We start from the raw sequence: 26,896 nt of genomic DNA, 5'->3' as shown, positions 1-26,896 counted from the left end.
ATGCCTTGAAGTACTTGTATATCCTGAACAAGCAAGATCAACAGTCGTGATCATCCATTCTCATGATGGCGACTTTTACACACACACACGCACACAAGCACCCAATTGGAGCTTCTTTACAGTTAATGCAGCAGCAACCATTTCGACTTGTCCATGAGGAGGTTTCTGTTGCCTGCACCTTTCAACTGATTTGAGGCGATAAAGGAGTGAATGAATGAATCAATGAGGGAATACACAGCAAGTGTCGTGTGAACCACATGTCTAGAATAGGAGGCGTATTCTGTACGACGTCGGCCGCTGCTGTGATACTCCGGGCAAATACCGTATAATGCCGAGAACTGCAACATGTCCGAAGGAGGCTGAAATGCGCGGCGCATCATGTCAACTTCTCCGTGGCTTCTAGACCATTTCAAGCCGCCAGAAGGTCTCCGTCGGCTGCGCAGGTTTGGTTGCGTTATGTGGGGCGAGATTTGAGTAGCAGTGGTCGTAGCAGTTTTTCGTGATCTAGGTAGAGTAGAGTAGTAGATCTAAAACTGGTCCACGTGCTTTACATTACGGTGACGATGGACTGAATATGCCACCTTCTTAATTGGGATGTGTGCTGTCCAAGGCATTCGATTGGGAGACTCCGTCCCGTGTCTGTCTTGCATACTGTCTGCTTTGGTCAAGGCGATCGGGCAAAAAAATCGAACGAATCGTGAGGCTCGAGGCGCATCGCAGGCAAGACAGATTACGCTGGTGTTGGCGGTGCGTCGTGTGTTTCCGATTGCGCCTCTGCAGTCATCTGTTGCGCGTCTTGCTTCCCCGACCTGTCAATGTGACAAGCCGCTGCAGAAGGACGGTAAAACACAGTCTTGGCTCTTGGCGACTCAGACCCAGAGGCAGCCAAGACCGGACACGTCGCATTCAGCCTATACCATTGATTGAAGTTGCATCTTCATTGACTAACCATGGTTTTACATGATCATATCGATAGCAACAGCGACGAGATGACGATAGTGACGATGAGATGCGATGAATAATTGTAGCGAGGCGATATCCGATCGTTCATCTGATGTCAAGAATCAAGCTTGTTTTCCTTTTTGACATGGCTTAATCGAGAAGGTGACATGCATGGCCCGCACTAAAGAGTGCTCCTAGCGGTACGCATTAAATCAGTTGGCAATGCCTACGGCGCACAAGTACCTGTAGCTTAGCGCACTGCAAACCCTCCTGGCCCAGTCCCCTTTGGAGAATGTACAACCCCCAAAAGCTTAAATGTTTAGCGGCCGTGATAAGCTTTCTTGGGCGCCACGTCCTCGGGAGCAGCGTCGCTACGCTACATGTGCTGCGCGGAGCTGCAATGTCGCCCACCTCGGCATCGCGAGCCTCCATTTGACCTCCTAAAGAGTCCTAGGTTGGGCGGCTTTCAGCCAGAAAAGTCCATCGTGTTTCAACGCCCCCAGATCAGTCTCCGTCCAATGACACTTCATATCCGAAGCAGGCCCCCAGCATCGATCCGAGATGCGCTAACTCATTCCGACAGGTGCCTTGGCCAGCGACCTGCCATTGGTCACTCCATACTCGCTGGCCTGCCTGGACTCCGATGGAGGCTCTGGCTCCCCGGGCTTTCGAAATAGCACGCGATTCAGCGTTGCGAGTAGACGACCGCTTCTCATTGGATAGGTGGAAAGATTATGGATCAACCCCGTAATATACTACCTTGACTTACTAAACATATCTCCAGTCTCCAGAGAAGCGGCAGTGGCCGTGGGTTGCGTGCTAACCCCTGCTTTGTGTATCAACGTGCAGCTGCTATGCATAAAGTGTAATCTCTAACCCCCAGCAACATCAGTAGCCTCACTGGTCAGAGGCTCCAGATTACACAATCTCACAACGACGATGACAACAACCCTTCCAGGTTACCGCTGGTAACTCGAGTGTCAATTCCATTACTCATCGTATCATGCCCACTGCCGGAAGCCGGCATCAATAGAAGATACAAGCATGACACCATTGACGCCTTGCCGACCGAGGGTAGTATCATGGAGCAGGACTAGACCTACACTTGCTCACAAGAAGAAACTGCTCTTCTATGCGGCGGTCCTTTCAGCAAGGGGCGTACCGAACCAGAGCGACAACATTACGCATTCATGTCTGTTTGGGCGCCGTTTAGGACTTTCTTCAGGCCCAACGTACCATCGCCTCATGCATACCATTGCCCAGTCACTGGTCCTACAGAGTTCCAGAAGCCTTTGGCTATAACACGATCTCCGGAGGCCTTGTTTGGTCAGTATGGCGTCACATTAGGCCACAATAAGACAATGGCGTCTAGCTTTGGCCGTTCAACGTCTCCATTCGTAAGATTCACTATGATCCCGAGATAGTCACCTTCCTTTTGTTCGACCGAACCTGAGATCAATATTTCTGACGTCTTTCACTGAGAATATGGAATCATCTTCGCCATCATTGATGACTCGAACGAGTTGTCCTGCAAGACAAGCTCGATGAGTCGCCGCCATAATTGCCACCACTGTCCTTGACCTAGTCTCGAAGCTTCTCAAGATTCGAGGCAACGTTGACAGCAGCACATTTCATGTTCAGTCTCTTGAACTCGGCATCTTGCCACAAAGCCACAGACGACACGACCTTTCCACCATTACTTCATAATGTTCGGAAGCAAAGTATTGCCCTTGTGTGCCATTGCGCAACATCACGCAGCTTCATACTACTACCAGTCTAGGTCATCATCGGCGACTCCATTTAATTACATACTTTGGCCACGGGAGGACAGACACAACGTAAGAATAGGATCATCTTTGCAATCTGCCTTCTCAACTCTGGCCAAGTCTCCCCCCACAGCCGCGACAGTTTCAATCGTTGTCTCCGTAAATGTCTCGTCTTGGATGACAAAAGATAAACTTGTCAACCGCATCCATCTATCCACGCCTTGAACACCTTTGAGCAATGACATACACATACGTATAATAGTCTCATGAGAGGGCTGGTGTTGGAGCAACTAGAGAATGGAGCGTTGCTGCTCCGAATAGCTCTGGAAAATCTGGTTGTGCTCCATTTTGTGGGAATCCCAATCGCATGAGTGGCCATGGACTATTGACAATAGCGTGAGAAGTCGTGATGTTGACTGAGCGGTACCGAGGACACCCTGGCAATCAAGGACAAGCAACAGCGCTTTGGGGTCAATGCTACCTCCCGTAAACGTGCCGAAACAGTCCATTGTGGTGAGGGATGCCTTGACATCCATGGCCTTCACAGAATATTTGATGTGGTAAAGTTGTGTGATGTCCATGAATGTGAATTTCTCTCGAGAATACTGGCCCAACTCCACAATGGAGAAAGGCATTGCTCCGGCAAAGACGGCTGAGGTTCCAAGCAATCACCAGTCTACTTGTCCCTCAAGATCTCTTGCCGGGAGATTTCACTCAGAGAAGGCCACGGGGACATCATGGCCAAAGCTACATGGAGTCGTCGAAGATCAGAAAGCAGCCATCGCTTCCAACTAGATTATACTTCACTATTGCAGTGTCTGGTTAGGTTCCTTGCTACTACTATACATGCACCATTCCGAAGGACCGTCAGTTTTCGTGGATATTGCCTTTGAGATACTTGAAACATATTCTTCGATGGCCCAATAAAAGGATGCAATATGTCAGAGTAGTCTCCTGCAAAATCTGGTCTTTTCTATCTAATGCAACCTGATGCATTACGTCCGCGCGTTCACAGATGCAGGCTTGGTAGACGTCAGCTTTTGACTTGACACAACCTGGTTTCTACTGCCGGAGTGCCTCATACGTACACTGTTTTCTGCTTCCTCGTGGTCCAGAAGGCCACGCCGCCTACTCTACGTATGATCACTATTCTCTCAGAAAGCTCAAAATTTTATTGTCCCAAGTCTTCAATATCATGTCGACCGGTCGCGATCTTAATTGTACGTAAATTCATTCGATTTATTTCAGTTTTCCACTTCTCTACAATACCCTATACTCCTCCTACTTATACCAACCAAATTGATTTTCGTTCGGCTTCACGAAATTGCTCGTCCAGATACTCTCCAAAAATTCTCCCAATACCAATGCGCTCAAAGCAATCCTCAAGTCCGTAAACTTTCGTGGGTCTGATATATAAAACCGTATATGCTGTCAGACGGCGCTCCCTGAAACCTACAAAACTGCCCCCACGTATTCTATCAATTCTTTCGAGTACTAACCCATGAAGATTGATAGCAGCCTCACAATCTTCGTCCGTCTGAATGTCTGGATGCTCAATCGATGCCCAACCTGCAGTTACCAGGCTTTCTCGAGTTAACGTTACTTGCCGCCACATGTTACTGCTTTGGCCAGAATCGTGACCAGTCAATCTTGCGGCAGTAGAAGTATCGTCTTCTGTCGGAAAATTGCGATGGATGAATGCCGGTGTACACAACCCACGCAATCCAAGAATTGCGAACCGCTTGTCACCATCATACACATTCTCTGGCGGCCGAAATCTCAGTGCTCGACCGAAATTCGGTCGGAGATTCTTGGTCACTGGGACTGGCAATACAGCAGTCAACTCACATACCGCTTTGCCATCTCGATGGTGGCCCCACTGAATAGCCAACCCTGACCACACATTCTGTCGCTCGGAGTTGGTGACTAAGGCGGCCATTGATGCCCATGACCACGTGGGTATGCCTCTGATTCGTCCTCGGTTTCCCGGCTGTGTCTGTTCCCAAAGCAATCCTCGAATAGCCAGTAGCCAGGTCCCCGAATAGTACTCCACTTTCATTGCATCGGCATCCGACGACGAGGCCTTCGCCCTCCTCATGTGGCGAAGGCTTCGGCCAAACTCGATGGCAATACCGGAAAGCGCCATAAGGCGGTCTTGCTCCAGCTGCGTAAGTTCCAGGCTGGCATAAGTCTGCACAACCTCCTCCCATTGGGCCAAAATAGACGAGGTGGTGGTAGAATAGTCTAGAAGTGTCTTGTCAAAACTCCGCATCCACTAAACTTATTTTATGAATTCATTCTTTTGGAGGATCGTACCTTTTACCCAGTCTCCTTGCGAATCGGCTTTAGTTGGATTGAAGATGTCACCTAGGAAAGATCGGGCAGGCCCAGTCTGACATTGCACGAACATACCCGATTTAGAAAAGAAAAGGAGACGCCTACTAAGCAGCCGTTCTTGGTATATCCAGCCACGGCGGTTGAGTTCGCCATCGCTGACTGACTTCATGAAATCTCTCTGTAGCGCTTTGGAATCAGCAGCCTGGAGGTAGAAATAGCCGTTTTGTTTCCCATTCATATCCCGATACGGGAGTCGCGTGACACGTGTTATATCGTTGGAAGTGACATCATGGAATAACCCCCTGTCTTGTGTGTATGCTGCCACAACAGTGAGCCATGAATACTGATAGTACTCTGCCATCTTGGCAGCCTCCCGTCTCCAGTCAGCTTCATCGTCTTGTACGATACAAATCGAGTCGATCCAGATATACTTAAGACCTAGTGCAAAGGCGGCTTGTCCCGCTTCGTACATCAAGCGCGTGATGCTATTAGGTGTGGAACAATTGAAACCCTGCTTGCATCTAGTCTCATAGTTATCTTTCGTTGTCCTTGTATCAAACGTTTCCGTGGTCCAACGATGACTCAAGGCGATATATTTGCCTTTTTCGCCCTGAGTCCTTCGCAGAAAGAATAAAAGGTCGTGCTTAGTGCAGCGTGCATTCCCACAAACGGAGATAACCTCAATGCATCGAGTTGGCAGGCATGCTAGTTCGACATCGATGGAGTGGCATCGGGACAGTGTCTTGTTGCAGCGCTGATGGGTTGAACAGCATTCCAGGTGCCATTTCCTAATAGCTTGGAAATTGGACTTGGACAAGGTGGATTTGTCTGCAAACAAACGGCCGATAATATCCCGGGACTCATGTGCTGCCGTGCCGTCATCTGCTGCAACATGAATCCAGGTTCGTGATATGGTGCTTCGGTCTGAACGCCAGAGCAAATACCTCGAAGTTGATATGAAGGCACCAATGGCTTCAATATGGAGGCCTTTACTTGTCTCGTCCTCCCCAGCGATAAGCTTCGCACGTCTGACGTTGAAATGTATCCAGGGAGGCGAAGTCCACGCCCACATGGAACCGATGATATTAAAGAAAGAAATAGATCCATGTTGATATGGCCATCTCATATTTCGCCTACTTCCAAAAGGTTCATCGGAAAAGACAAGGTCATTCTCATCATCAGTGGCGTTCAGATTTATCAGCAGGAAGCTGCAGAAAGAGCATCCTGTCTCGGCAGAGGATATAACTGATGCTAATGAATAACCTCTCAAATCGAAATTGCTTCTTTGAAAAACTTGAATGTCGAAGTCGCGACAGCGCTGGCAGAGTGACTGAGCCATGGCCAAGTACTTCCACCAGATGGTGATGTTCAATAGAGGTCAAAAGTTCCAGGTGTAAGACATAAAATAGTGGCGTACTGAGCGCGAGATGAGGAGAGGGGAGGGAAGGAAGAAAAGAAACACTCGAGGCCTGAACGTATCACAGGTCGCATGTGCTTCACCCCGCTCATACTCGAAGACTTTTCAACCCCAGCCTCGCCAGCCTTTCATTGTTGTTAAGGCGGAGTTGCTCTATTGGGCCACCCTCACTGCCTCCTCATCGGACTTCGGTTCGACACAAAAGTCCGAGGAGAGTATGCACCTGTCGACCAAAAATACACATGTAGCATGAAATGATGCACCCCGCCAGTTGCTCCATCATTTGTCTGAGACATAAATTTCAGGCATTTCGACGACCAACACATCGTCTTTTCTTCCTTTTCACAGCAGTAACATGTCTTTGCAATCTTTGAGTCGAGCCATTGACCGATCTCTATTTTGGATATCAAGAAAAAAGACGCGATGGGGAGCCTTTGGCATGGTAGCATGTTTCATCTACACTGCGATTTCCACCCTCGTTATGGTGGTGTGGCTCGGCCCAGAAGCGAGCGCACAATTCGCCAACTCAAAAGTTCCGAGTCTATCTCCCGATGACGAGTGCGATGTAATAATACATTCCACGTCAACCAACATAATGATCACAACAGTCGTATATCTAGTCTTCCTGCCAGCGCACGTAATCTACCTTGGGTGTTTCTGGCCCCATCACAATCACACTACCATACGCAGTTACATTGTCTTGGCGTTTACCCCACTTCACTTGACACTTTCAATATTGCGCAAGGTGTGGGGGAACAAGATCTCCGGGGCGACGATTACCGCCTGTATAGGCGGCGAGGTAGGAAAGGACTTCGACAAGTGGAAGGAAGCCTTTGCAACGGCTTTTATTCTTGAAGTTCCGGTCTCTGCTTCTCTAGCAGTTGTGCAATTCGCGGCGGCCGTTTCCTTGCTTTGGCTACTCCCGTCTCCTTCTCGGTTCCCAAAACATTACGAGCCAGTAATCGTCAAAGGAAGGGGGTTGCAGACATCAGAGCCCGTTTCAGAAGTTCTACAATCGTTTCAAGAATCAACCACCGGTCCTAAAGGTCATTTGGAGGCAATCTTTGAAAAGCATGAAAAGGCAAGAGCATGTAATATTATTTCTGATAATCAGGTTCGCGCCCTGTATCTTCACGTTTGAAATGTGCCATATTGATTTTCTAGGTGTTAAAACCGAGCACATGGCCGAAGCCATCAATTAAAAGACAACAAAGCGAGTGTCCAGAGCAGGCTCCTCAGCGGCACAATATTGGACCACGAATCGAGCGCCACTTACAATATTGGATATCGCCAGACCGAAGGCTTGGTGTCGATAGCTTTGTCATACTCTCTATATGTACGATTCTGGGTGTCTGCTGCCAAGTATCTGTCTATATTTATATTCGAGCATCACATATGGAGTGCCTTTGGTATGCAAGCCATCAGCTTCAAGAACCCTAAGAGTCAAGTGTCTGACGGTACTAGGGACTGCCACTTGCGACTAATTAGTCCAATACTTTCTGCCCTCTGGTTGATGGTCTTCCAGCTCTTATCTTTGTATAAGATACCTTTAGACTTGGTATTGTTTGGTAAGGCTCGCTTACTAAGTATACTTGCTATTACACTTCTTGCTACATGGATCCTTTGGCTGATAGCACATGTACTGGTTATATTATATTATATGCGTTTGAAATTGCATCTATTCGATTTATCCATTTCTTTTGCAGACCTTTTCGAAGGTGGGTTTGGAGCTATTGCTTGGGTGGCTGCAATGACACAGGGTGTTCTTATTTTGCTTTCTAATCGCTCGAAATGAAACGGACGACCTTCCGCTTCATTCCATTTATGGTACTTTATTAGCAAATCACCATTTCCTAAATTTAAACTTATGTATTACTTGTACCCAAAAACACAGAAACACCACAATATTACGAACATGCACCCTTGCATACGGCAAACAAAGGATGTTGGCGCTTAAGAAGGCAACATGCGGGGCTTAGAACCGAAGCCGCAAACATTCCAGACAAGGACCAGGCCAGCACCCCTGCCAGCTGTCAACGGCTATTAACAGGCTCACCACTAGATCAGTAATCCAAAAATAAGACTCACAATGGGATCAGTAAGCCAAACGAGAACATTACCGCTAAAAAGGTGATCTAAAAACATTAGTAAGGGAATAAATAGGTATATATTATAAAAGGATTTCCTATATAGACAGTCATTACCTCAGTAATCAATCTAAGCATCTATCTTACCCATAGGTAAAGCATTTAATACGCTTTAACGACCATACTTATAAATCAATTCAATCACCCTTACCTTCAAATACTCATTGCTCAGTACTTTCTTTTAAAGCTCTCGTCCCCTGTTAGCATAAACCCCAACACCTCTTATACTTCAGGTTTATTCTAGAAACCCGTAGTGTAGTCGTTACACACAATCACAACGAATTATACTCACCTAAGCTAATAGGAAAAGCAAATAGAACCTAAGAAGTCTGTAGAAAAGCGTTGGTCAATCCTATTGAGCTACATAAAAAAGACAATAAAATTAAATAAAAAATGGCGGGGGAGAGCTAACTAATATATTCAGCAGGTGGGCAACAGTGAGTAGGTAGGTATGTATTCCCGACGTGAGCGTGCCAGTTGCTGCTATCTTGCTACAACCTCGCCCAAACATGAGGATATCCAATTACCTAGTCAAGACAATAACTGTCGATATTTGTGATGGATTTGTGCGAAGTCGAGATGCTTCCAAGCGATGCCGTAGCCGTACTATCTCGCATTTGACCCATTCCCAATATGTTCTACTGGTAGCACCGTTAGACCTTACCGCTTTTTGTAGCAAACTTCGATGGTGTAAAAAAGTTTGTGGTGTACAAGCTGTCAACAAACTCGCGAACGCGCACAATCTTACTTCCATCTTCCGTAAAATAGAAAATCACTGGGCCAAACATCAGTGACTGGTCCAAAAAAAAGTTTCTGTTCTTGCTATTATGACAAATATGAGATAGTCTCAATGAACATCAAACTGACCGGGGCCGATCTTGAAGATGAAATAGTGCATGAAGTGATGAATGAGGTTTACCGACGCCACTTACTGATGAATTCGTTACGATATGGTTCAAAGTCCGAGTCTGCACTTCCTCGGATATGAACAGCCACCTTATTGCTGGCTGCGTCCTCTACAAGATCTTCCACCTCGGCCTTGTAGTTCTTGAGTAACGGCATCAAGGCGCTGAAGTGTTTGCGAAAGGTTGCATTGTCTGCAGGAGGTCGCTCAAGAGACTCTGCAAGAGACTGATAAGCATATTGCGGAGAAGGATAAAATGTATATTGCACGAATGAAGTTTCAGCTTACTTGGAAGCATCTCGTGGATACAACTTTCATGGCGATATGACATGATTGCCTCAATGTCCCAATCATTGAGGGCCTGAACGGCCTGGAGTGCTGTTTGACGTCTCTTGGACATGGCGCTAAATAGGTACGTGGATAACAGCTTTGGCCTGTGATGAGACAGATGTTCAGTCTTGCGCCTTTTTCTTCGATGGGATTTGGTTAATATGGACTACTTATATTTCTGAAAATTATGATATCGGATAGCTCGGAGACTTTATTTCTCTGCTTGTCCCGCCTCTCTTGGGCCCTCTTGGCGTGGATCTCGGCACTGCGCATGGATTCAATATGAGCAAGGATGAACGTAACGGACAATACACAAAGACCGGATTGAAGACCTTTGGCGTCTCGGACTCGGGCCGCTTATTTGGGCTCATTGGTGATACGTTCAATACGTGGCTGCTGCGCTTAGTCAGCGCATACCCGAGATTGTGCCTAGACAGGGAATTGACGGGTGAGGCGACTCATGCACCTTGTAATTAATCTGTTATACACTTCTATTTGCCCAGTGTCTGTGTTACATTCGCGTCCAATGTTGGATCCAGTAATCTCCTCGTCGGTGGATTGACGATGCAAATCCGTGAGCTAACCTACGAGGCGCTCATTTCGCGGCTTCAAGACTACATGCAGCGGTGGCTTATTCCAGAAAAAGCAAACTTCCTGCTCTGATAGCCAATTTCTTGAGCTTTTGCTCAGTTCAAGATCGAAATTCCAAATCAAACGAGCTAGTACCAGGCGCATCTCAGTGAACGCAAGGCTATAAATTTGGTATGTGATTAGCGCAATGCTGTGTGCGAAAAGAAAGAAAGGTACGGTAAAAATCACTTACTTCATACCGATACAGTTTCGTGGACCATAAGAAAATGGTTGGTGGGCATCCTTGCAATCATTCGCAAATCGCTGATCGTCGAGCCAGCGATCTGGAATGAATTCATCAGGGCAGAGGAAATTGGAGGATAGGTGGTATAGCGCATATTGCCAAATACCGAGAGTTGTCTGAGTAGTAAAGTTAGTATCGAGACACTCACGAAAGTGATGAAGCAACTGACCCCCTCTGGTATATATCTACCTGCAATCTCGGCGCCTCCTGGTGCGGCTCTCCGAACTAGTGCAATCGGTACGGGCGGGTACACCCGCATGACCTCTTTCAGAACCGCAAGCATGTATGGGAGATTTTGGACGCTGTTGATGTTGATCTCTTCCTCGTTCTTAAAGGATGAACGGATCTCTGTACTGAGCTTGGCCAAGACCTCGGGATGGGTGCCCAGGAAGTATGTCGTCGCGGTCAGGGTTGTCGCAGTTGTTTCCGAGCCAGCCGTGGTGAGCAACACGCTATTGTCGACCATTTCTAGTTCTGACATGGACTGAGCGATTCATTTGATTAGTCAACGCAACTCAAAGCGGGCTGATTCGAACAAAAGTAAAAGTAAACTTACGTAGCCACCCTTTGCTGCCAGCATAGCATCCACAAAGTCGGGTCTAGTTATTGGCGAGGAAAGCCTTTTCCCCAAGCTGGCCTTGCTAAACTCGATACTGTCTTGCCGCTTCCTCAAAATATCTCGAGGCATCAGAAGTACGAAATACGATGGCTTGAGGATGGAGAAAAAAGGAAAGTCGTTTATCGCTTGGAGCCAGGGCAGAAATTTGAGCGAGTCGAAGAGAATGTTGACCCAAGGGTGGGCCTTTTCCTTTTCGAGACACCCAAACGATTCACCAAAGGCCAGATCGCCAATCATGTCGAAGGTCATGAATTCATACCAGTCGGTCATGTCGAGGGCCACGGTACCATTGTTGCAGCGTTCGCTTATCTTTTGTAGGAACAAATTGATGTATCTGTTGATCAAGGGTTGCTGATCAGCCATGGCCCGTGCCGAGAAAGCATGAGCCAAAGTTCTCCGCATAGGACCGTGCCTTTCACGCGAAGTAGAGATGAGGCTCTTGTCCAGGCTTTCGTCGGCGTATTTCGGGTCTTTGCCATGTTCGTGCTGCCCATGCTTGAGATGTCCGCAAATCTCTTTCCAGGCATCCGCATGCGCAAATGCCAGCTCATTGGGCCCGATGCGGACCACTTCACCATACTGCCTGTGCAGATCTAGTAGCTTGATGTGAGGTTTGCCAGACACGTTGTTCAAGGCTGCTGGGAGTGCACTGGATGCCCACAACATCGGGCCCGGAAACTTGCGCAAAGGGTGCAAGTAAAGATTGTATATGACCTTGGCCACGCAGTAAGCAATGATCTAGGAAACGTCAGTTCCGCGTTGCACAAGTTGGGGTTTTCTGGACGTGGTGGCACACAAGTATTGAGAGAGTCCCCAGTCCCGAGATGAAGACTTGAGCGTCAGGGACGAGGCTGATTATTTCCACCATCTTCGTGTCGTTGCCAGGGTTTCAAAGTTACACAAGGGATTCTGAGTCGAGGTCTTGCTTCGAGCTCTTGACAAAGATACTCTTTGGAACCCAAAGAATCTGTGCAGGAGGATGGAGTTATTATACTTCTGGAAATGGCCATGCTTTGGTCGCAAAGTAAGTAATCATTGAATTGTGTCGTTTTGTAGACATGATCATTGGCTAGAGGATAATAGCAGGGACTGGTAAGGCGTGTCCGGCTCTCGATATGGTCTATATCGCCCGTAATGCCCGCTGACTCAGCGGCGAATCTAGTCTGAATGACTTGATTTGCCAAGCCTAAACACCGTTTGATGATCATTTCCTCGCGGAGCATTATCCCCCAATGACAAGACGACCATAGTCGTGGCCCTGGAGACAAAAGCGGAGGTTGCGCAGAAGAATAACTCTATGCTACCGACAGTTGGGCTCCAAAAAAAAAAAAAAATTAGCGTCCATGGTAGCATGCATTCTGTTCCCTGATGGTCCTGCTGCATTATCTGTTTTCTCAATAAACCTTTGATTCCCCTCTTGTTTGACATTGTTATCCCCAGGAACTCGTTTTCTTATAATTTCAACCCCTTTCTCCCAGACCAGCCATGGAAAGGTGCACCAGCCGTGAGAAGTGCTTTGGCTTTGAAAACTTCCAGTTTCACACTTTAGCACGGGGACTCCAAATCCTTTTGCCAATTCGCAGTGTCGCTGGCAGTTGCAACATGGCCGCGAGTCTATCCCGGCATCTTAGTGAGCTTCTCGTCCATCGACAAAGCTAGCACTCTTTGTGATTGCCACTTGGTGTGAAGGTAGCAAGTCGAACATCGCGGTCGAAATCTTTGCATTGTTCCGTCTAGCGAGCCACAAATATTCTGCAAGCTACATGGCATCCTAGAGCGCTGCAGCTGCACCTATAGCGAAAGAGAATCAAAACCAGGAGCACCTTCACCAAGCGGGACTACTCATAGTATCAGCCTAACAAGCCTCTATAATTTGACTTTGCATATTTGACTCTATTCCTAGGTTTTCTTTGCGTTCTCCTCTTCAACATTCTAGATCTCCTACGATACTTGAGATACTCTGTTGTTATAGTATAAATGGCAAAAGTGTCCTACCCCTTGAGCAGCCCGGACAATAGCCGCCCAGTATGCCTTGTTGGGATTGATAAACCCACATGTGCTTTGTCGCGTACGAGTTGTTGTTGGCATCGGAGTAGGTAGTGTGGCTTGAGATCTTGGCTGCTCGTCTTCAACATTTCAAGCGTTCCGACTTAACTCAGTTCACCTATGTTGTAACTATCGCATTTCTTGTTGGCTGATGTGCAGATAATTGCAGCGATATTGGACCATTTGTTTACGGAATTTGTGAGATTTGATGAAGTTTCTTTCTTTTTTTCTTTTCGGTGTTGGGGTGAGAAGAAATAGTCTTGTTTGGGTTGTTTGTTGTACTGTTCTTTGGATAGCTCTAATGTCCGTGTGGCAGTGCGGGAATGTACAGAGGAACTGCACTCAATTTATTGTGCACCCTCGGCGTGGATCATTGCGGCAGTAACCGCATCTACCAGATGACCAGATCTGCATCTGCAAGGGGCAGTGGGTATGCAGAGAGGGTGTAGGCATCCTGCCCATCTTGCTGACTTCTGCAGACCATCGCAAAGAGGCACAGCAGGAACAGGCTATGCACAGGTACTAGGCTGCATTGACTAGCGCAGGAGGAGGCGCCGGATTGCCAGCGAGGGTATCGAGACCTTGCATTGACGTCAAGAGACGCTGGTGCAAATCAATTGTCAGAGAAGGTCTACTTGGTATTACCTAATGGGAGGCATATGGCGAGTCGTCTCAACCGTGCATTCGGAGATCGACTTTCAAGCTGCTTCGATTTCTCCGACCTAAGTCTAGTCCTAGCCGTCCGGATGGCCGGGTCAGCTTGCGTGGTAGGCATCGGACGGGCGATCCGTGATAGTGGAGTCAAATCTGTTAGTGGTGCTGGGTGCTGCAGACTGTGCCGCTGGAAATATTCTGATTGTACACCTAGTAGGCAGGGGTTTGCCGACGACGTACAGAGTACTAGAACTCACCATGAAGTAAGTTTTACCGTTTGTATGCAAAAGCAGAGAGCATTAGATTGAAGCATACCGAGGTCAGTCAAGACTGACTTTCTAGATAAAAGAGAAAGACTTCATCGGATTCCCTATAATCAGTTTTACTTGTCTACTGCTCAGCCACCTCACAGGGCTCTAGTAGAGGAAACCCGGAAATTCCGGCTGGCCGACGCTAATGACACAAACAATCTAGGTTAGCTAGATCCCCCTGAATAACGAGCGCACAGGGCCGCCCACCGTAGCTAAATGGTCCCTAGTACCTAGCACATGGTGCTAAACTTCATGCAAAGTCGTATTCGGTAGCATTCGGGACAATTACACGGATCCATCAGAATGATCTCTGAAGGGATCTGGGCCGTTAACGTGCCGTTGCGAATGGGTTACCTGACGAATGCAGAAGACTTTTTTTATAGATCGCCCCGTTTTGCCAAGAGCACTTGCTCAGCTATGCTACATGCAATGAAAATTACTGCTGCCGTTATATATAGTCCTTGGCAGTTCAAGCATTAAGTGCAGACTTTTGTATATTCCTCTTGCAACAACTCCTTGCGTGGCCACACTCGTTTATCACCACGTTCATTCATCATCACACTCATTAATTACCACGATAATCCTTAATCGCCACATTCACTAATTCATTTTATTCATTCATTTTGGAACAACGCGAAAAAGACGACATTGGCCCAACATGCGCCGCTCCTTTCATATAGCTGCCTCGGCTCTGGCGGTAGCGACTATAGCCACCGCCGCCACTATCGAAGACCTGTGTACAGTCTCCAACGTGCAAGCCGCCCTTCCCGTCAACGGAACGCTGCTCGGCATTGATCTCATACCATCTTCCGTAACGACAGCTATCGTGTACAACGCCACTGCCGAAGAAACCACCAAGCTCTACGACTATTGCAACGTCACGCTTAGCTATGCACACACTGGCACAACCGACATTGTCAAGCTCAACTATATCTTGCCAAGCCCCGATGTGTTCTTGAACAGATTCCTCGTCACCGGCGGTTTTGCCTATCAACTCAACACGGATTTCCTCGGATCACTCGTGTATGGTGCTGCCACTGGCGGCACAGATGGTGGTTATGGTGCATTGGAAGGCACATCCTTCAGTAGCGTACTCTTGAAGGGCAATGGTAGTATTAACTGGGATAACACAGTGAATATTTCGATCACCGCACTGGAATTCAACAAACTAACATTGCTATAGTACATGTTCGCCTACCAAGCATTGGGCGAGCTGACCATGGTTGCAAAGCCTCTTCTTCAGGGCTTTTATGCTACCTCAGACAAAATTTACACCTACTTTGAGGGTTGCTCAGATGGCGGACGACAGGGCCTCAGCCAGATCCAGCGATACGGCGACCTCTACGACGGCGCTATTCTGGGTGCTCCGGCCATCCGCTACGGACAGCTCCAAGTGAGCCACTTGTACTCGAACCTCGTGGAAAAGACCCTGGACTACTATCCATCGGCATGCGAACTTGCAAAGATTGTCAATGCAACCATTGATGCCTGTGATCCTCTGGACGGCAGAACGGACGGTGTCATCTCACGCTCAGATCTTTGCATGCTCAACTTTAACCTGACATCGATTGTGGGCGAGTCCTATTCTTGCGCTGCTGCGTCGGACGGTTCCTCGCCAGCTGTAGAAGGATCCGTTAGTGCAGAGGGTGTCGCTGTCGCCCAAGGAATTTACGATGGTCTTCATACCCTTGACGGAGACCGAGCGTATGTCTCGTACCAAGTCGGTTCTGCTTTTAGCGATGCTGCAACACTATACAACTCGGACAGTGATTCATGGGGGCTTAACATCAATCGCAAAGGAGGCGAATACGTGGCCAAGTTTGTTGAACTGCTCAACATTGACAACTTGCCGGATCTCGATAATGTTACCTACGACACCCTCGTGGACTGGATGACCACGGGCTTTGAGAGGTACGCGGACAGCTTGCAGACCAGTCTGCCCGATCTTACCAAGTTCCAATCGCACGGCGGCAAAATGATCAACTACCACGGCGAATCCGACCCCAGTATCCCGACCGCCTCGACGATCCGTTATTGGCAGTCGGTCCGCTCCATCATGTACCCCAATGAGTCGGAAGAAGACTCTCTCGCGGCCATGTCGGAATGGTACCGACTGTACCTTGTGCCCGGCGCAGACCACTGCAAGCGCAACACCCTCCAGCCGTGGGGACCGTACCCCGTGGGCATTGTGTATGCCGTCATCAACTGGGTCGAGTTTGGAATAGCGCCAGAAGCGCTCAATGCTACCATTAATTATGGCCCGTATGCGGGAGAGGTGCAAGGTCTATGCGCCTGGCCCACGCGGCCCCTATGGCGAAGCGACGATAACAGCACGTTTGATTGCGTGGATGACAGCGCAAGTGTCGCTACTTGGGATTACTCGTTTCCCGCTTTCAAGCTCCCAGTGTACTAAATACGAATTCTGCGGTCATAGAGGGGATCAGGAAAACATGCGCTCGACGCAAACAATACATCATAATATAATGTCGTAATCTGAGATTGTCTCTCTATACAATGGCCATGTGTTAAAAAGTGAGATGCAATTCGCGATAACGTGTAAGCATCCATGAAGGTGCAGTTACATGATTCTCGATATTACTTTATTATCTAATTTTTAATTATGAATCAATAGATGAGTCATTTCAAGGTCAATATTATCGTCAAGACCATAATGAGAGTGCCCATGCCCAGCTTGTAGCCGGCCGAGGCTGAAAAGGACAATCGGGAGGTTGTCATCGTCCATCACATCCAGATTCGGAGGGCATGGCATATGTCAATATTTCTATGTTCTTCATATATATATCACGCAAAGAGCGCTCGCTTAATAATAAGCATCTGTGGATTGCAGTGGTTTAGATTTAAGCATATCGAGTTTGAGAGAGTACTGAACATGCTTCCAAAAATTACTTCACGGTATCTCGATGACGTTATATAGCTAAGATTTGGGCCTGCAAAACGGCTGGGCAATTGACATCGCGATGGATTTGACTGATTTGATAGATTTTGCAACATGTGTACCTAAGATGAAAGATGATCAAGGTTGAGTTCTAGGTGGGCTTTTTGCAAAGCGCTGTTAAAAACGGAACAAAAGGAAGGTCACTCCTTTTCAAGAACTATTGAGGCTGCTGCGTCTGGAGCTGTAAATATAACGTTGATTCTCACCTGGCATATCAAAAAAAAAAAAAGGAAAAAAAAAAGCTATCACTCGGGCATCACTCCCACTTTAGTTCGCACAAAGCTTGAGACCGAAAACAAGTCAAGATTTTCATCAAGACGTACCAATTCAGGTCACGATATCTATAAAACACCACCGGTAAGAAGTTTGGCAATGACCTCCCAGTATTGGTCATCGCCAATTGCTTCGGGAAAATTCCTGCGGCCTTGAAGAGTCTCAAGCATACTTTCTTCCAGTGTCTTGAACGGCAAGTCGGGGTATAGTTCCTTTGCATCCATGTACCCCAATTCTTTCGCATATCGAGGGCAATTGTCGCCTCTCACCCAGACGGTATTGAAATATTGCACAAACATCTTGTGCCACAAGGTATACTCGTCGGTCTCGGCGGCATTAGCCAACTGCGAGACTTTATCCAGTGAAATTGGCACCACTTCGAGCTCCTCGCCTGTAAGTTTCTTGGCAAGGGAGAGGCAGTCCAGCTGAGTCTTGATTTCACCATACGCAAATACGTAACGGTTGAGAGTCCGGGGGTCTGCAATGATGCGCGCCACAAATGGCCCCACGTCGTCCATCGAGGTGACTGCGGATGGTGTCGAACCGTCTCCAATCAGAAAGTTCTTGCCCACCATTGACGCGGTACCAAACTTGCCCGAAGGGACGACAGGCGTCACCCCCTCGTGCCAGAACCCGATATCAATGATGGTGAAAGGAAGTCGAATCTTTTTGATATGGTTGAAAACCTGTTCCTTCTTTATATTATGAGCAGTTTAGTACAGTACGCGTCCAAAGCACAGCGAGAGCTGAGAAAGAGAAGAAAAAAAAAACACCTACCACGTCTCGGAGGATCATGACTCCTTCGGCAGGGGCAACTGTAGCCCAGGCATTTGGAACAAAACGTTTGATCCCAGCCTTTACCGCTGCAGTGGCGAGGCCTATTTGGTCCAAAGTATTTTGGGGCGGGAGTGATGCAATCAGCACATCTTTACCAGCCAGTGCAGAGGTCAAATCGTCTTCGGGGCCCTGTAAGTCGGCTGCAATAATGGTGACACCGCGGCGGCGTAAATCCTCGACGGATTGCTTTTGGAGTGAGGCAGCGCGGACCAGAGCTGATACTTCCTTAATAAGAGATGGCATTAGACTATACCAACTTCTTGGAGTTTTTCTTTCTTTAAAAACCAACTCACAAATTTGGGTTCCTCGGAGGCTAGCAAGGCCGCGACGATCGACGAACCATTGTGTCCAGTGGCCCCAACAATGCAGACTTTTAACGACATATCTTGAAAACTATTAATCAGATAATTGATTGAATTGCCCAAGAAAACTCTTTTTTGTTTAAATCAAGGGCATATATAGTCAAAATGCGAAGAAATTATTCAGAGTATCATAAAATCCCGTAGCTTAAATCCGTACGCTCGAAGCGCTAAACTGGAGTTAAAGACAGTCCGCGACCCCGAAACAGCTCAATCCACATATACTCTCGAGACTTGGCGGCCTTGGCTAATAGAGGCTATTACGAGTCGGCTGTATATTGGCAACTCTATCGCATCTTTTCGGTGTCTCGGGGGATGAATAGTGCTTGCGTGATTGCCCTTTGAACTTTGCCAAACGATTGATTGGCAAGAATACGAAGCGCCATCTAGGCTTGTGATAGAACGATTTTAGGCTTAGTAATTCCGTTTACGCTAATCGAGCCGATCCCTTGCTATCTTAGGCCGGGGACTTAGGGAGCGTGTGCTTGTTCACGCTTCCCTTTCCGAGAACCGCGGGGAGTTAATGCGAATGTTATGGGGTGTGAATGTGGTTGTATTGAAGATGCAGAAGGTGAAGCTGGTGGCTGTAGGCAACCAACAGCTGTAAGCTTATAAGCTTATCAGCTCCTTATCTCCGCGGTGCTGGCCCAGGCCACTGGACTGTGCTTTATTTATAATGTGACCCCCTTACCATAACGTATTGTATATTTTGAATTTCAATAAACCTTTTTTTATGTCATGTTTCAAGGTAGAAGTTACATATATTTATTTGTAATTATTTATTATTTAATTATTTATAAATAAATTAGTCATTATATTGTAAATATTATCGCCAAAACCATAAAGAGGGTGCTCATGCCCAACTTATAGCCGGCCGAAGCTGAAAAGTCGTGCGGCGCCGGGAAGGAGGTAGGCTGCCAGGTGTTATCCTCCTTGGCCTCGTCCAAGTTGCAGATCTGGGCGCTGGCGTTAGCTACCGGCTCAGCATCACTGAGGTTGTATGCCACCTCGATCCATTGGATTTCCAGCAGGGCCGAGTCTCCAAGGGTCATATTCTCTGTCCAGGTTCCACCATTGCCTATATTGATACCATAAAGTCAGTTACGACAGCAAAGAGAGAGAGAGAGAGACAAGCAAGGAACACAGTGATGAACTTACCCCACATGGTAATGTACAGATGGCTAGGCTCGACCGGTACGTTGGTCGACGTGTTTCCCATGTGTACTCCGTCAATATACCAGACCACTTGGTCAGAAACCCAGTCCATGCGGTAGTCGACCCACTGCTCCCGGGTGAGATTGTGGGGGAGGGAGGTGTTGAAGTGCGTGGCGTTGATGTAGTTGCCGTGAATGTCGATGCTGGGCTGCGTGTTGAAACCGACAACGTGGTCCTCATCGCGGGTCAAGAGCTCAATGTCGGCTTCCTGGGTGTCGTTGGCATAGGTGAAGAAGGCGGTACAGGCACCCTTGGCACCAGTCACGCGCGCCCTCACGCGCAGAGACAAGTAGAGGATCGAGTCCTCATTAAAGTCAATACCGGCAGACTGGTGACGGTCGCTGTATTGCCGAGAGCTTGTCAAGCCCAGCGCAGTAGTCACGCCGGGATCAGCCTCATCGGCATCAAGGGTCTCTGTCAGAACCAGGGTGTAAGCAGGGATAGCTCAAGTTTGGATAGGCGGTTTTAGCGACATGATTTACTCACTCAGTGCTGCCTTGTCTGGCTGATAGTCAATAGGAAGCAGATTCTGGCCCTCGCCTGCGTAGAGCAAGCCACTTCTACGCTGCCAGTCGAGCGACCATCCCATGTCGGCGGTCGAAGCACCCGCCGAGGCATTGTTGGGGCTCGTTGCATTCTTTACAGAATCCCAAGTGTCTGAGGGAATGTTCCGAAAGTCATAAAAACGATAGTAGTTGTACTGCGCGGCTGCAGTACCGTTGGTGGCAAAGGCAGAGCAGTTGGTTGCGTCTGCTGCAGTAAAAAGACATGACAGAAACAAGAAAACGACAAAGAGAGTGTGGTAAACGGGCTGCAGAGCGGCGCCGGAAGCGCGCGAGCACAACATCGTCAAGTTGGCTTTGAGAACACCGACGGAGCGATGAATAATATCAACATGGACTCGCTCGGGGAAAGGATGAGACAAGAAAACTCAATCAATCCCAGATTTCTCATGGGCATGTTTTCCCTTTTGTCAGACTACTCGTGATGGGGATTTTGGACTCGCGTGAAGGGCGGGTCCTCGGCCAGGAAGACATCTCGTAATAGTGGAGTGTACCTGTCAAATCTGGCAATAGCATTGGGTATGGTATCATAAAAGCGCACACGATAATTTCTAATCCTTGGCAAGGATTTCCAGGGACAGCAGTAGCGCAAAAGCAGGTCACGAGCAAGAGGTTTTTGTTTGCACATTTTTCTTTCCACGGGAAGATATTCCACCACAATATGTACTCAGAAAAAAACGTCGTCTCATCTGTCAAATAGAGGAGGCATGTAGCGGGCGGGGTCTTTTCTCCACACGTGTATAACAGACTTTTTTTTCTTCTTCCCTCCCTTCTTCCTCTGCACTAAAATTTGTGCTAACACCTGCCATAGGTGGGGCCCCTACCAAAAACTTGGGAACGACGTTGGATTACGAGCAGTAACCTTAATTTTTTAGTGCTAATCGTATTGATTAAGCGAAAGCCAAGAAATTGGTGGGTTACTCCCCCAAAGTGCTCCTGAGATTCCACTCGAGTCTCAATGGTTGAACATGTATATTCTCGTGAAGATGAATTAATTGAAACCACATAACAAGTATCACATCATACGAATACCTGTCATGCATTTTGATTTGGCTGTCAATTGTCTCATACCCCTGCTGCGCTATCTTTTCACTCCACCAACAGACGCCATGCAGAGACTCCCCTATTACCTAGTTCATCTCCCCAAGTTCTTGTTCTGCAGATTTCCTTTTCCCAGAACACAAAACTTGGGTATTGGTCCTGATTGTTTGTTTTTTTTTTTTTTTTTTTTTTTTTATACAATATGTCATGTCCTGCTTTAATAACTTGATGATCTGATATCGTCAATGGTATCCCTTATGCCATTCACTTTCTCGACTTCTTCATCGTACTATGGGAAAACTCCTAGCGTCACCATGACTACCATGCACCTTCATACCAGCCATTAGCCGACTTTGGCCAATCATCAAAGACGGGTAGGAGAGTCCAGTCATGTGCAATGATGACCATGATGTCACCACCAGCATCGGACATCTCCATGGAACTCATTGTGGCTCGGGACATGTCGACGCCGTGTGGATGGCCGGTACAGGAGCACACGTCTCGACGAATATTGAGGCCTCGGATTTGGTCTGAACGGCGACGGGAAAACCCCGGTCGGCAGTGTCGTTCATTGGTTGGGACGCCATTTGGGACGAACAATGGCCAATATCGCCGCCCATGAAAGCGAACTACGAAAATTCATTGCTGGTTCTTGCGAGGGCCGCTAGGTGATCGACGGTATGCTACCAGAGTCAATCAAAGTCTAAGCCTCTGTAAAAAGAAAAAAAAGAAGTAAAAGGAAAGAAAAGGAGTGATAAAAGCACACGCCAGGCGTCTCGAGTGATTAAAAACTTCTCCCCTTGGCCAATGTATAAAGGAGAAGATGTAATCGAGGAAGCATAGAAAAACATCTGAATTAATCTACCATCTACAAAAGAGAGTTGCTGAAGAGCTATTTAATAAACCCGAGCAGGTGACCTGCGGTGGGTACTGACTGCATCAGTGCAACAAGACCTCCACCGCCAAACCAGTCAAATGCGCGGAAATTTCCCATCTTCAGCCCCTTTGTTTCATCGACAAAGTTAACCTGTCAATACGTCTGCCTTGATAATCTTCTTCCAAAATCTTCGCTTTGGGATTCTCGGGATATCCGGGAACCTCGGTTTTCTTGGAGCCTGGGCCGACTACAAGATTGGTCGTGGGTGGAAGCCCTATAGAATTGCCAACACGCTCAATGTGATGGTAACTGTCTAACGATCAGCACAACAAAATTCAATATTGTAGAATTTCTTTCTCACCTCCATGTTATGCCTTTGACAGTCTAAAGATACACATTGCCATTTTATAGAATATCAAAAACATCCTCTCTAGGTTCAAAGGTAAAGTCCTTGTGTTTTAGAGAACAGTTGGGATATCCTTCTAGATGTCTTTACGAATCTCTAGGTCAAAAAAAAGGTTGTGACGAGTTGCCTCGTATTTAATAAGAAAAGCAAAGACTGGAGCCGCACTCCCGCTCAAACTACTGAGTATAGATGGCTCGATGAACATTGAGATGGGAGTCATGGTTCAGAGATGATCGGAATGTTTCGAAGGGGATATCGGAATTTGTTTGTCTTGCGTGTCTACACTCATGCCGTATCTCGGGCTGTATGTGGTATATATACTTGCGTTCCAGGCAGTAAAGAATCTATTCGATTCTTCCGTGATACAAGTTTTATTTTCTAGCGGATCGATTTTGTCCCGAGACGATATCTAAAAATAAGTACTTGAAAGGCTAGTTACCATCTTGATGAACCCAGTGCGAAAGTAACTGCGCATTCATCGACCTCATTATTTTCGAAAACGAATGCGAGGCAGTTAGATGGCGACTTTCAATGATGATGAATATTGACCAACAGGGTGCAAGAGATGGCGCAGCCCCCACGGTCCCCGAATTTAGCAAGAAACTTGGACTTGAGTCCGCAGGCAGCGCGCGCGTTGATACCGGAACGGGTATAGCGTCGTCCAATACCTGGACGGTGAGGACTTCGTAGTTGAGCCAGACTCGTCGCGTTTGGGCAATTGAATGGTGATTCAATTTCATCGCAAGTCACAATGACATGCAGCCTGCAGGATGGAAATTTCGCCGACGGGCAAGCCTTGAGCCGACGGCCGTAAGGATGCAAAGTATACAAATACAACAGACTTGTCCCTCATGGATGCGTCCATATTCTGCATCAAATCACTGACAAGACCGACTCGTTCAGTGTTCAAATACGATGCTGCTATCATACATCAAGTTCTCACCCGCTTTGGGCGCGCTCTCTGCCCTAGGCCATTGTCTCCCCACGACTACATCAACGTCGTCTATCAGCATTCCTACTCCCACTTACCTATTCACCGCTGAACTCTACATCGGTAATATCCTCACGCCACCGATTCCTCTGCTTGAAGGCGGGAGTGTCACCATTGAGCCATTGGTCAACGGCACCGTCAAGGGACCTGCCCTTAATGGCACCATTTACTCTGGATTTGCTGCTGCAACCGTCGTGTCCAACAACACCGTCACCGGCAATAACGTCACTGTCCAAGTCCCTTCCATCTATGTCTATGGCGAGACCAGTGATGGATTGCCCTTTTACGTTCAGGAGACTGGTGTAGGGCCCATAGCAGGCCAGAACACGCGCCTCCAGATTGCGGTTGGGGGCAAGCATAGTAGCCTACAGACGGCCTTCATTATTGCGCAGCCAAGCATTAATATGGCTCGCACCAAGGTCACGGTGCCGTGTTTCAGCATACCCTTGGCTCCAGGTATTGCTTAAAGATAACGACACCACATTCACAGTAACACCGCTCAAGAATACAATTGGGGTTCAGGGCGACTTGAGGAGGTACCTTGGCAAGTTTTCAGATTTGGCAAAAGAGTAAAAGCTGGCCAAACACCACAAAGTAATAATGTGAGGTGGAGAAATGGCACAAGGATGACAATACAAGAGGCTTCTTCTTTTCTTCTTCTTATCATGGAACACGAAAAATCTTTATATACGACGACAGTTTGTTCAGAGATAGTATGAGAAATGTAACTATTATCTGAACCCAACTGCCATTCTGGATCTGATCTAGTCCACGTAGCGCGAGAATATCTGAATTATACAGCAGGTCCAAATCCAATGTTGCCATTATGCTCCCAGCCTTGAATATATTGTTTACACGCCCGATAAATTCATCCATGCTTTTGCTAGAGTCCTCGTGCCTTGAAGCCCACCGCGATCAGCCACCTCCGTCTTCACATATCCTCGTTGCATGCTCAAAATAAAGTTCACTATTGCCGTTGCATCAAATCCCGACTCGGTGAACCCCGCGAAGATATCAATATCCTCAGATGGCTCGTCCTCCATACCATAGTATACTTGAAGTGCCATTCCAAGCGGAAATGACGCAATCTTGGGACCCATGGCGCCGGCGCGCGGATGTAGGAAGAAGGGCATGGCTGACGCGACCTTGTGGACAAATATGAGCGGGTTGATCCTCGGAGGAAGTGCGTCATCTTTGTCAACAAGAGCAAAGAGATTTGCGTGAACCAGAGCACCGGTAGCCCAATACAGTATTGTCAGGTGTGCAAGAGCAAAGTCTTGAGGGTCTTTGGGTTCGAGTGAGTGGTCATGTTCGAAATTCTTCAATTTCGTCGTCTCGTTGGTCCATGCCCGGAGTAGCTCGTCGAGGCGCCAGCAACGACGCAGGATATCCTGCCTCAGGACAGTCTTTTCATCCAGCTTTGTGCACGCTTGCATGTGATCCACTTCCTCTAGTACCTGGCAAAGTTCGCTCAGTATGTCTAAAAGCTTGTCCCGCGGCGACTTGCGGATCGACTTCCAAGGCTTCGTGTTCCAACCTTTCCCGTCCAAGACAAACCGCTTCCTCTCAACAATTGCCGAGATAATCTAGTCATTGGTTACCTGTATACAATCGACATCTACACCTGATTCAACGTACTCACCAGATTGTATCGGTAGTCGACAAAAAGCTGATGAGCTTTGCCACTTCGGAAATCCTGGGGCTCCCTCAAGGTGAGCATTGCTAGCTGACCATTGGCGTGAGCGCCCCAGCTTCGTTGTTGTGCCAGCTTGTCTGTCTCATCAGCGCCATAATGCATCTATCTGCGCGATCAGTCCTTGTCTAACAATGAACAACTAGAAATCAAGTATGGAACCAACTCACTTCAAACAACGACAAGAGCTTTACTGTACACAGTATTCCGTCCGTGCTACGACGACCAGAGTCGGAAAGTGCTTTATTGAAGTCCTTTAAACACATGGAATATGCAGCAGACCCTTGCCGCATCAAACTTTGGTCAGCGTTGCGCATACCCATCCCGCGAAGAACAACGCTTTGCATGGCAAGTTGCAGAGTGCTGTCTGTGGAGAAGAGGTCCAGTGCCAGATTGATCCAGCCTCCGTTGCCTAGTTTCATGGCCTCGTTGGTTAGGGTCTCGCCGCAAGGCAGATAATGAGACCAGAACATGTCCATGTATCGAGCATTATAGGCTGTCTGTGTCAAGCTTTGCGACAACGTGACGTCTTGTGCCGAGGACGATTGGCTGGTATGACTTGATGCCGTCAATGCTGGAGTCGCTCTTGTGTATGTGGCCAGGTTACCTTGCGAGTCTGGTGTACTAGCGATAAAGACGGGGTGCCGACTGTAACCACCACACTGCAAGCCGGCTTGAATGCATCGCAAACAGGCGGGCCGTTGGCCATCACAGCCTTTCTTCCTGCTCCGGCATGTAATACAGCCTTGAGATCGACCTGGAACCCCAACCATGTTGTTTCTGCCTTTGCTGGCATGTAAATTCAAGAATGAAAGAGACTTGACGCCGCAACTTGAGTACTGATCTCACACTGCATCGGTACTTGTTCGGGGTGAAGGCGGTGCTACCTTGCTTCTATAGGTACTATAGGACATAGCCTTCAGGTGGCCATGGCACTCCTAACCGAATGGGGTTGCCACAATCACTACCTGTAAGGGCCCTGGCGCTACCGGCGACATACAGCAATTAGATTATGTTGCAACTCTCACTTCGGGTGGGAGTGATGTTAAAGAAAAATACGCAATGTCTTAATGACTTAAGAAGCTAAAATAGAATATTTATGGCAGATAAGTGCCTAAGAAAGTACCTTTGTAAAAATGGTTTCCTGCAACCTCCGACTTTTGTAATGTAGTTGTAGCAATCCGTTGTCCCTCCTCATTCTGTGCCCCTCACGAGCGAAATGCCGTATGTCCTCTATGACATCATGAACCAAACACAAGCTGATCTATAAATAATCCAAGACATGGATCAGAAGGCATTCCATCTTGATTGAGTGAATCATTATCTCATCAACCGCTC

General features: G+C 47.7%; 8 protein-coding genes across 8 annotated transcripts; 2 read left to right on the top strand and 6 right to left on the bottom strand.

Moving 5' to 3' along the window:
* Positions 1-2,998: 2,998 nt before the first annotated feature.
* On the bottom strand, positions 2,999-5,406 carry PFICI_05840 (uncharacterized protein; the record flags this gene model as incomplete). The annotated part of the gene is made up of 4 exons (XM_007834421.1): positions 2,999-3,360; positions 3,793-3,836; positions 4,208-4,952; positions 5,025-5,406. 4 exons carry the CDS (start codon positions 5,404-5,406, stop codon positions 2,999-3,001), a joined length of 1,533 nt encoding a protein of 510 aa, XP_007832612.1.
* A 4,118-nt stretch (positions 5,407-9,524) lies between these two features.
* On the bottom strand, positions 9,525-9,913 carry PFICI_05839 (uncharacterized protein; the record flags this gene model as incomplete). Its single annotated transcript, XM_007834420.1, has 2 exons — positions 9,525-9,730; positions 9,802-9,913. 2 exons carry the CDS (start codon positions 9,911-9,913, stop codon positions 9,525-9,527), a joined length of 318 nt encoding a protein of 105 aa, XP_007832611.1.
* A 749-nt stretch (positions 9,914-10,662) lies between these two features.
* On the bottom strand, positions 10,663-12,204 carry PFICI_05838 (uncharacterized protein; the record flags this gene model as incomplete). The annotated part of the gene is made up of 4 exons (XM_007834419.1): positions 10,663-10,833; positions 10,887-11,201; positions 11,274-12,074; positions 12,133-12,204. 4 exons carry the CDS (start codon positions 12,202-12,204, stop codon positions 10,663-10,665), a joined length of 1,359 nt encoding a protein of 452 aa, XP_007832610.1.
* Positions 12,205-15,005: 2,801 nt separating this feature from the next.
* On the top strand, positions 15,006-16,760 carry PFICI_05837 (Tannase; the record flags this gene model as incomplete). The annotated part of the gene is made up of 2 exons (XM_007834418.1): positions 15,006-15,479; positions 15,531-16,760. 2 exons carry the CDS (start codon positions 15,006-15,008, stop codon positions 16,758-16,760), a joined length of 1,704 nt encoding a protein of 567 aa, XP_007832609.1.
* An 884-nt stretch (positions 16,761-17,644) lies between these two features.
* Positions 17,645-18,656, bottom strand: PFICI_05836 (uncharacterized protein; the record flags this gene model as incomplete). Its single annotated transcript, XM_007834417.1, has 2 exons — positions 17,645-18,271; positions 18,354-18,656. The coding sequence occupies 2 exons, from the start codon at positions 18,654-18,656 to the stop codon at positions 17,645-17,647; spliced, it is 930 nt and encodes a 309-aa protein (XP_007832608.1).
* A 928-nt stretch (positions 18,657-19,584) lies between these two features.
* Positions 19,585-20,834, bottom strand: PFICI_05835 (uncharacterized protein; the record flags this gene model as incomplete). The annotated part of the gene is made up of 3 exons (XM_007834416.1): positions 19,585-19,850; positions 19,931-20,401; positions 20,474-20,834. The coding sequence occupies 3 exons, from the start codon at positions 20,832-20,834 to the stop codon at positions 19,585-19,587; spliced, it is 1,098 nt and encodes a 365-aa protein (XP_007832607.1).
* Positions 20,835-23,789: 2,955 nt separating this feature from the next.
* PFICI_05834 (uncharacterized protein) lies at positions 23,790-24,332 on the top strand (the record flags this gene model as incomplete). The annotated part of the gene is made up of 1 exon (XM_007834415.1): positions 23,790-24,332. The coding sequence occupies one exon, from the start codon at positions 23,790-23,792 to the stop codon at positions 24,330-24,332; it is 543 nt and encodes a 180-aa protein (XP_007832606.1).
* Positions 24,333-24,716: 384 nt separating this feature from the next.
* PFICI_05833 (uncharacterized protein) lies at positions 24,717-26,331 on the bottom strand (the record flags this gene model as incomplete). The annotated part of the gene is made up of 3 exons (XM_007834414.1): positions 24,717-25,451; positions 25,508-25,663; positions 25,729-26,331. 3 exons carry the CDS (start codon positions 26,329-26,331, stop codon positions 24,717-24,719), a joined length of 1,494 nt encoding a protein of 497 aa, XP_007832605.1.
* Positions 26,332-26,896: the final 565 nt, after the last annotated feature.

Source organism: Pestalotiopsis fici, assembly GCF_000516985.1.
Source record: "Pestalotiopsis fici W106-1 unplaced genomic scaffold PFICI_Scf_3, whole genome shotgun sequence".
Classification (NCBI taxonomy): domain Eukaryota; kingdom Fungi; phylum Ascomycota; class Sordariomycetes; order Amphisphaeriales; family Sporocadaceae; genus Pestalotiopsis; species Pestalotiopsis fici.
The sequence above is the reverse complement of the archived record's forward strand: the minus strand, read 5'-3'. Positions and strand labels throughout refer to the sequence as shown.